Here is a 10,334-nt window from a genome sequence, read left to right on the forward strand (position 1 = left end):
TCACCGAGCGGCGCAGATTCCTGTTCGATTTGAGAAGGGTGCATTCCTCCCTCACCGCTTTTGCCCATTCACGTCACGGGCCATAGACCGGTTCCCGGCGGCTCAGCATTATCGAATCCGCCCATTGACCAACGATACATTTATAACTGTAGCCACGCTCTGAGCTGAATACATTGTACCACCACGTGTGAAGTAGTGCTATTATTGGAATCTATGGCGTATCGTTAAATTGGGAAATATACATACAAACAAACAGGTGTTCCTGTCATGGTTGTAAATGCCAGATCGCCTCACTGTTAGGCTGGAACCTTCTCCCTGAATCTCGAGACACTGGAGGTGGCAATTTTTTCCCAATCCCAACATTGACGGTGCTATTTCGAGAAACTTCCAGCCCCCTTTCCCACACGTCACCGTGCGGAATCTTTAAAGGATCCGTTGACTGTATAACATGGCACAGTATAAAGGATCAAGGAGTTTGAGCAGCATGAAGACACAGTCACCAATGGTAGATATGGCCAATAACAACGACCCTCTACCCCCAGGATGGGAAATTAAAATTGACCCACAGACAGGATGGCCTTTTTTTGTGGATCACATTAATCGCACAACAAGCTGGAATGACCCCAGACACGATGTCAAAAAGGTAGGCTAATGGATTTTGTAAAAACGATGTGTAGCGTGGGAGGGCTAGTGTGATATGGAAACTTGGATTGAAAATGTAATGTCTGCTGATAGCATGGCAGACACAACACAGAATATATATAGTATATGGAATGGCCGTCGACCAAGCGCTTCAGTGGTTAATTATGGTCACTGCCTCTGATACGCACTGGCTTTTATTATAGGGAGACAGAGTGGGCATATTCTATTTATAGTAGGCTAAACTTCTCTCTCCTTTTCTTTAACATTTAGAAACATAGGTTACAACTTGCCACTGCTCAAACTTCATATCTGCTTAGACTTCATATACGCCAACGCAATGGAATGTTGTCTCTTTTAGGCTCCAGCCCTCTCCCTCGTGCATTATAACGGGTTAAATAACGGGCAATGGCTGTTAGGTTATGTTCTTGTGTGATGATCTAAGCGTGGCTGGTTGGTTGATGACGCACTGCAGTCATATGTAAAGCCATGGCTTTGAGTGTTTGGACATCTCCATAATGTTTATTTAAAGCCTATTAGGCCACCTAGAATGCGTTTGTTCATATTGCTTATACCCGTTACTAAAACTTTTCCTTAAAAGGGATTTGAGGTGGGTTCATCACCCACCCAACTCCAGTAGCCTACTGCGCATATATAACAGCTCCAAGTAATCTACAATACATTAAATTAACAAATCACAGAAATTGGTGATATGGTTTTACACCATTAAACTGTGTCCTGAAGAACTGTGTCAACTTAGGTGTTGGGGAGCAGACCCTAGGTTGGCATCTTGCATTAGGAAGATCAACACTTGCTGCTGTCCAAAGTTAGTGTCACTAAGAATCTGCTAGAAAGACAGCTGTCAGGAGATAAAATTGGTGCTATGCTGGCAGTGTACAGGGACCCTGCCAAAATGGCAGAGGGCAAAAGGTCGTTCAGAGTTTCATAACTACTGTTGTTGTATCAAAAAAGCATAACAGGAATTATGTCAATTAAAAAGTACAACACTATGCCTCACACAGTACTTATTTCAAATCATAATTCATTTGAATGATTTATTACCAGACAAATTAAATAGTCATGGGGAGCTTGGGACTGTTCCAATACAGTAGGTCCAATGGGCCTACATAGTCTTGTGGACACTTATCTTTGTCGTGCTAAACTGTGTAGAGTGGACTTATATAGACTTTTGCTCAGTGGGTTGCTCCCACTTGTCTAAGCCGAGGCTATTTTGCATCATGTACCAGTGGAGTCTGGTGCTTTGTCACGCACTACCCACACATACAGTTTGTTGTTTCAGCTCTGTCTGTAGGACATGCTTCCAGTTTGGACAGTTTGGTTATAGTTTGAGCCACACCTTGTAGAAGTATGTAAGTGTAGCACATGGGAATGTGTGAGGCTTACTTCTCAGCCTGCAATGTTCCCACTCGCACCAGTGAATAGCTAGCTTTTTGCTTGGCACCGACTGGTAAGATGCTTCAGTAGTGTGGTCACGTGCAGTGGTGGAAAAAGTACTCAATTGTGATACTTGAGTGAAAGTAAAGATACCTTAATAGAAAATGACTCAAGTGAAAGTCACCCAGTAAAATACTACTTGAGTAAAAGTCTAAAAGTATTTTGTTTTAAATATAGTTAAGTATCAAAAGTAAATGGAATTGCTCAAATGTACTTACGTATCAAAAGTAAAAGTATAAATTATTTCAAATTCCTTATATTAAGCAAACCAGACTGCACAATTTTTAAACGTTTTTTTTTTATTGACGGATAGCCAGACATAATTTACAAATTAAGCATTTGTGTTTAATGAGTCTGCCTGATCAGAGGCAGTAGGGAGGACCAGGGATGATCTCTTGAGTGTGTGTGAATTGGACCATTTTCCTGTCAGAATGTAATGAGTACTTTTGGGTGTAAGGGAAAATGTACAGAGTAAAAAGTACATTATTTTCTTTAGAAATGTAGTGAAGTAAAAGTAGGCAAAAATATAAATAGTAAAGCACAGATACCCCAAAAAGCAACTTAAGTAGTACTTTAAAGTATTTTTACTTAATCACTTTACACCATGGTCACGTGTGCTAGCAAGGCAGAGGTTCTGGGTTCGAGCCTTCAGTGTTGCGCCGAATCAGGAGGAAGCGGTACTTGCTAAGCAAGCAGTGTGACGTCATTTATAGAAGCAAGCATAAGATGACAGCATAATCATAAAAGACAACAAAGCATTAAGGTTATAATTGTTGGTGAACCAGTTATATTCTGACCACAAACAAGAAAACCTAGATCTTTTTTTCTAAATATTTGAGCTGAGGAACATTGTATTTGTGGGCCTTACTGAATCTGGTATTGTTGGACTGTGTTACGCACCCCTGAAATATTTGGCTTGTGCTCTCCAGGCCTCAAGACAACTTAAGTTACATTGTGACAATACACATGTGTAGCCTGAAGGCAAGCAAATATTGGAGTATTCTTAAATCACTCACAATTAAATATACTTTATTGCTAATTAGATTTGCATGGCAAAGCAAAACTGGTCATGTAATGATATCACAGAGAGACTATATTTTCCGCTGTCACTGTCAGGTGTCTCACTCTTAATTGGTTTTCCTGGTGATCACCAAGGCAGCATCATGGAGTAGTTTGTCTCTACTGTGAGACACCCATATGAGGACATAAGATAAATATGATTTGTTATGTTTTATGATAGCAAATACTGCCTAGCAAACCAACAAATGCATACTCTTCATATCCACATGTAGTGATGGTATGCTTCTTATGACAGGCACATACTTGCAATTGGATAAGAACTAGTTTCCTCTTCCAATTGTCCAGGGAGGTGATACTTTTTACATCTCCCAGGGATATTTCACATTGTACCTAATGATGTTTGCTTATAGCCTGGATGCCAGAGCAGAATCTATTGAAGACTCATTTGTTTCAGCCTCTAGCAAACATGCTCTTTTCAATCAATCTCAATTGAATCTCAGTAGCCTAAGATATTAAATTGCTCTTTCTTCCTTAGTTTATAAGAAAGAACAAATCTGTCCGGGATGTTGGACATCATTCCCTTGTAGAATACATTAACTGAATGTTTTATGATGGATTGGCAATAATTGCTTGCCTCTGGGGTTAGAGTTTCACTCACATTACTTATCTTCATATCCTAAATATGTATTAATTCAGACTTTGTTTTCTTGTTCAGGTCAGCCAGTTGTCTCAGAATGGCCCAAGTGTGCCACCAGAGCCGAGTCCTCAGGAGATGCAGAAGGCCTTTGTGAAGGACATGAAGCACCCCACCCTCCGCCAGGGTTACATCCCAATTCCAGTCTGCCATGAAGGCGCAGACCTCCGTCAGCAACACCCGTGTTTCTCCTACATCCAGCCGACTGCTCTGCAAAATGTACGGGCAGAAGGGCGGACACCCTCCCCCACCCCGACGCTCCACTGCAGGCCTAGATCTCCTTTGCAGGGTTCCTCCGAGAGCTCTACTCCTGAGCCCTGCATGTCCTGTTCGCCTAGTTTACAAGGACCTGAGGTGAGATTGTTTTATCTATTGAGATTACTGCGCATTAACTCTTACCATTTGCTAAAACCATACATTGATGTCATTGGAGGATTTGCAGGGAAAGTTCGAGTTACACACGTGTTTGATGTTGGAATCAAACAAAACCTCTAGCTACTTCTAGACTACTTCTAATATTGAATATGCAATTGTACTTCCTCTGATTCACACTGGACTTTCATTCCTTAGGGCCATCCCCTCCACCAGCCCCCGCGACCCAGCAGCACAGGCCTCCAGGCAGGTTACATCCCCATCCCAGTGATCCACGAGAGGGCCGGAGGTCACACACAACAAGCCCCTGTCAATCCCGCTCTCTACACCCAGCGCTTTCCGGCTTACACAGAGCACCAGCCCTCCTTCCACCGACTGCAGCCAGAGGACTGGAGCAGTCATCATGGAGCCACGCCCTCTTCCCGGGAGCGAGCCTCCCCGTCCCCGAGCGTACCTCCCCAGCACCGTGAGACTGCCGCCATCCATATCCCACCGCATATAAGGAGCCAGTCTCCCCTCAGAGCACAGGTCATTACAGAAAGACCACAGGTACCGTTTCCCCCCCTCATCACAACGCCTTTTGCCAGTCAGCCAATAGCAGTAAGATTCTTCAAAATAAAAAGTCTCATATACATAGCCACAAATGCCAGTCTGGCAAATTTGACATAATGTTAATTCAGGATGAATAATTCCTTCTTACTTCCCCAGGTCCAGGTCCACCACCATGTGCCACAGAGAGAATCACCCCACAGAATGGAGCAGGAGCAGGACATCTCTCAGTATCCCCAAACAGCGCAGAGAGAGGCTGACTCACAGCAGCGTCAACAGCCACAGATCTCACAGCAACCACAGCAGCCACCACAACAGTACCATGGACCACAACAACCACAGCAGCAACAACATTATCAACAACAGCCACTACAATACCAACAGCCACAGCAGCCACAACAACAGCCACAGCAGCCACAACAACAGCCACAGCAGCCACAACAACCCCCACAGCAGCCACAACAACTCCCACAGCAGCCACAACAGTACCAACAGCCAAAACAACCACAACAATACCAACAACCTGAACAGTACCAAAAATCACAACAACCACAGCAGTACCAACAACCTGAACAGTACCAAAAACCACAACAGTACCAACAGCCACAACAATACCAACAACCTGAACAGTACCAACAACCACAACAGTACCAACAGCCACAGCAATACCAACAACCTGAACAGTACCAAAAACCACAACAGTACCAACAGCCACAACAATACCAACAACCGGAACAGTACCAACAACCACAGCAACCACAGCTGTATCAGCAACCACAACAGTCCCAGCAACAACCACAACCTCCACAACAACCCCAGCCACAGCCGCAACTGCAGCCGCAACAGACAGCAAACATCACAGTCCAGATGTCCCCGAAACCAGAAGCCCAGGAGCCAGTGGCTGTTCCTGCTCCACAGGAGGACTTGCCCCCAAAAGCAGAAAATGAGCCCGGCGCTCAGTGTCACCCAGGCTTGGCTAAAGTGCAAAAGATAGAGGAGAGAGTGGTGAAACTGGAGCAAGAAGTGAAATGCTTTGATGGGAAGAAGAACGATAAGAGGTACTTGCTGCTGGAGGAGCTGTTGACCAAAGAGCTTTTGGCACTGGACTCAGTGGACCCAGAGGGGCGTGTGGACGTGCGACAGGCGCGACGTGACGGAGTCCGGAGGGTCCAAACCACACTGGATGCACTGGAGATGCTGGATGAGCGGCCATCGGGGTCAGTCAATGAGTCCCCGATGGAGGGTGACAGCCCGCCACAGAAAGTAGAGCAGCCCAGCATGATCAGCCAAGCGAATGTGGAAATGGCCAGAGAGATCTCATAATGACTGCATAGCTTTATTATAGTGAAGAGGAGAGAAACGTAATCAAAGAGAACGTGGAAATAGGCTGCTCTCAATGCTCCCTATACCCGCATTTCAACTGCAGATATCACATATGAACTATACGATGCATGTATTACTTAATTTACAGTGTTGGTATTGTCTGGCATTCACCACATTCTATGGTGGTATCTGAGTGCACCATGTATTCAATGATGTTAAGCCATTGTTGTTGCCTTTTGCTGTGCCAATGTATTTTTGCAAGACCATTTTCATGATCAATGTGTTAAAGAGACATGCATAATAGAGGTTATATAAGAGGCCTTTATCCATCCATATATAAGAAAAAAAATTACCTGTATGTAGTTAATTTCGGCTCATGTGATGTGGTTGTTTTTAAAGTTATTCAATTAATATTCAAGAACACTGGTATGTATAGTAGTAGACATCTCCTCTATAAGAAAGGGCTTCTGTGGAAATTGTCAGAGATGTTTAATATTTCCCTCTTATTTTTAATCGACTACTTCGAGAAACAATATTTACCTCAGATTCCGTCAGAAGAAATGGGACAAATCAATGTTAGTGAATGTTAAAGACTCAGTCAGAGAAAAGTATTTATTTTTGTGCCTCAGATGACAAGAGCCATTTGAGAGCAAAATCTTCTTCTTTGTTTCTCAAAAAAACAACAAACAAGTTATTTCACACACATACCCAACAAATGATATGGTTCATTTGGGTTTCATTAGTTTCAGCCTGTAGGTGCATTGCCTGTTTTGCTGTCCTGGGCCTGGTTGCATAAGACATCTTCAGTTAATTTCCCCTTTATCTTTTCCCCTTAAAGTTTCCTTAACTTTAAGTCAGTTGCACAAAACATTTTAAGGTGAATTTCCCCCTTAAATAAAGTGAAAAAGTTAAGGGTGCCCATGAGTTCCCTTGTGCTTCATTTACTATGGATATCATATCAATGTACACAGCAAATGTGGAGGTCAATGTTGCTGTCCTCTGCCCTGGTTGCAAAAGGAAAACATCAACCAGCTAGCTAGGTGTATACAGTGCATTCAGAAAGTATTCAGAACCTTTGACTTTTTCCACTTTTTGTTTTACATTAAACATTTAATTTAAATTTTAAAAAACAACGGAAGTACCTTATTTACATAAGTATTCAGAACCTTTGCTGTGAAACTCAAAATTTAGCTCAGGTGAATCCTGTTACCATTGATAATCCTTGAGATGTTTCTCCAGCTTGATTGGAGTCCACCTATGGTCAATTCAATTGATTGGACATGATTTGGAAAGGCACACACCTGTCTATATAAGGTCCCACAGTTGACAGTGCATGTCAGAGCAAAAACCAAGCCATGAGGTCGAATATATTTTCTGTAGAGCTCTGAGACAGGATTCTGTCGGGGCACAGATCTGGGGAAGGGTACATTGAAGGTCTCCAAGAACACAGTGGCCTCCATCATTCTTAAATGGAGGAAGTTTGGAACCACCGAGACTGTTCCTAGAGCTGGCCAACCCGGTCAAACTGAGCAATCCGGGGAGAAGGGCCATGGTCAGGGAGGTGAAAAAGAACCCGATGGTCACTCTGACAGAGTTCCTCTGTGGAGGTGGGAGAACCTTCCAGAAGGACAACCATCTCTGCAGCAGGTGTGCCAAGCTTGTAGTGTCATACCCAAGAAGACTTGAGGCTGTAATCACTGCCAAAGGTGCTTCAACAAAGTACTGAGTAAAGAATACTTATGAAACTCTATTTCTTGTTAGTTTTTTTATAAATGTGCAAAAATGGCTAAAAACACGTTTTTGCTTTGTCATTATGGGGTATTGTGTGTAGATTGAGGGGGGAAACTATTTAGTCAATTTTAGAATAAGGCTGTAATGTTACAAAATGTGGAAAAAGTCAAGGGGTCTGAATACTTTCCCGAATGCACTAGATAGCTAGCTACTTAGCTAAACAATGGCAGGTGCACAATCCATGGCTACAAAGATAGCTGGCCAGCTAGCTTACATTTAAAACAAATCTTTATTTAACTAGGCAAGCCAGTTAAGAACAAATTCTTATTTACAATGACGGCCTACCCAGGCCAAATCCTAACCTGGGCAACGCTGGGCCAATTGTGCGCCGCCCTATGGCTAGCTAGCTACCTACTCTGTAAGTTAGCTTGATGTGCAAGAAAGTAATAGAAACTTGATTTATGATCATCTGAATCAATTTTTTTCTCCTGTCTTGAATGTAGAAGTTCTATTTTGCTATCTCTCAAAATAAATGTGATCTCTTTGCCTAATGTTCAGTCAGTGAATCAGGTCATATCCATGGTAACCAGAGACTCTTTCTGTCATACATGCCTTCAAACTACTGTAAATCCCCTTAAGTATGCACTTACCTAAGGAAAACGTTTGAGGGGCTCCATGCCAAGCCCAAACAGTTCCCTTTACGGAAGGAAGACATTTAAGGTAAATCCTTATGAGAAACACTTCAGGTGTATTATGCAAGCAGGCCCTGGCACTCATTTCACCATTATAATAGGCCTATATTTACATTTTATGAAAGGATCTTGATATGTAACATACAACAACTCCATCCATTGACCTTTGATTCAAATCTATGGTGTAACGTTTGACATTTCTAGATTGTTTGAAGAATTGTTCATTTGTAAGTTCACTTGCAATGTCATCCAAATATCATTCATACATTTTATTTAAAGGAATGATTTATTTATTCAAGAATACATTGAGACATTTTGGATGTGAGCTGACTCATCTCACATGAGATGTGAGACTATCAGCATCAAATGCTAATCAAGAATAACAATTCAAGGGTCAATGTAGTGTCAATGTAAAAGTATGCATTTTTTTTATCACAGCTTGTGCTTTGGAGTGTTGACAGCTTGGAGTCACGTTGGCATGGTTGCAAATAAAATGTATTTTGAAATGGTCTATAATTGAGTGGTTTTATAGTATATTGTGATATGTTGCTATCCTTGGTATCAAGTGGTTCTACGTGGCCTACTCAAACCTAAACCTCCCCTTGTATCTTAACCATCACTTACATCTTGACTCCATGTCTTATTTGAGACAAGCAACACATGGTAGATCTACACGTCCCTGTGGAACAAAGTAAAATTTACACATTTTAGAAGAATGAATAATAGAGTGAATAACTTGACGAGGTGTGTTTTTTTTATAGGTTTAATACATTCCATTCAATGTCCTGTTCACCAGCAACTGCGTGTTTTTCACTATGGGAGCATACACTGAGTATACAAATATTAAGAACATCTGCTCTTTCTATGACATTGACTGACCAGCTGAATCCAGGGGAAAGCTATGATCCCTTATTGATGTCACTTGTTAAATCCACTTCAATCAGAGTAGATGAAGGGGAGGGGACAGGTTAAAGAAGGATATTTAAGCCTTGAGACATGGATTGTGTATGTGTGTCATTCAGAGGGTGAATGGTCAAGACACAAAATGTAAGTTCCATTGAATGAGGTATGGTAGTAGGTGCCATGCACACCGGTTTGTGTCAAGAACTGCAACGCTGCTGTTTTTTTTACACTCAACAATTTCCTGTATCAAGAATGGTCCACCACCCAAAGTATACTCAGCCAATTTGACACAGCTGTGGGAAGCATTGGAGTCAACATGGGTCAGCATCCCTGTGAAACGCTTTGGACACCTTGTAGAGCCCATGCCCCCGACTGTTCTGATGGCAAAAGGAGGTGGGGGGTTCAAAAAGCTGGCCCTAATTTTCTTTGTATTCCTGAAAGTTACTAGTTGGTGGATCTTATTTGGAACAGTCCTAGAAAAGAACCGTCCACCAATAGGAGCGCCAGGCAAGGTTAATAAAGTGAACCTGGGCCAGAGATAACGGAGAAAGTAGGAGATAGGAATCCCATTAGACAATGAATGAATGACCGTATAATCCACCCAGTAGATTTGACTAATCGCGTTGGTGTCATGCTGCGTCACGCTGTTGCTAAATTAATCTTCGCGCTATCTCTTGAAGTCACTAAACCGGACTATTTTCCTCGAAAGTACGTTATGTCACGATTCCAAAGCTCTACGATATTACAGACAACACAGCAGTTAACTTACATCTCAGAAAATATGTGTAACGTTATACTTGTTGTTCACGAAATTCATGCGAATGTTGGGTTTTTGATTTAGCGCCCAGTTCACTCACTGAATGAGTTTCCTTGCCCCAAAGTAGCCCAAAATGCACCGCGCGGCCCATTGACGATGCATGGGCAACGTACATCGTGACCGTAATACGATTTTAATT

At 42.4% G+C, this 10,334-nt stretch overlaps 1 protein-coding gene across 1 annotated transcript; it reads left to right on the forward strand.

Annotated features, from left to right (window-relative positions):
* Nucleotides 1-95: 95 nt before the first annotated feature.
* Nucleotides 96-8,334, forward strand: bag3 (BCL2 associated athanogene 3). Its single transcript, XM_023969971.2, has 4 exons — nt 96-643; nt 3,830-4,162; nt 4,379-4,729; nt 4,889-8,334. Exons 1-4 carry the CDS (start codon nt 449-451, stop codon nt 6,050-6,052), a joined length of 2,043 nt encoding a protein of 680 aa, XP_023825739.2. The 5' UTR covers nt 96-448; the 3' UTR covers nt 6,053-8,334.
* Nucleotides 8,335-10,334: the final 2,000 nt, after the last annotated feature.

This window comes from Salvelinus sp. IW2-2015, linkage group LG25 (genome assembly GCF_002910315.2).
Source record: "Salvelinus sp. IW2-2015 linkage group LG25, ASM291031v2, whole genome shotgun sequence".
Taxonomy (NCBI): Eukaryota; Metazoa; Chordata; class Actinopteri; order Salmoniformes; family Salmonidae; genus Salvelinus; species Salvelinus sp. IW2-2015.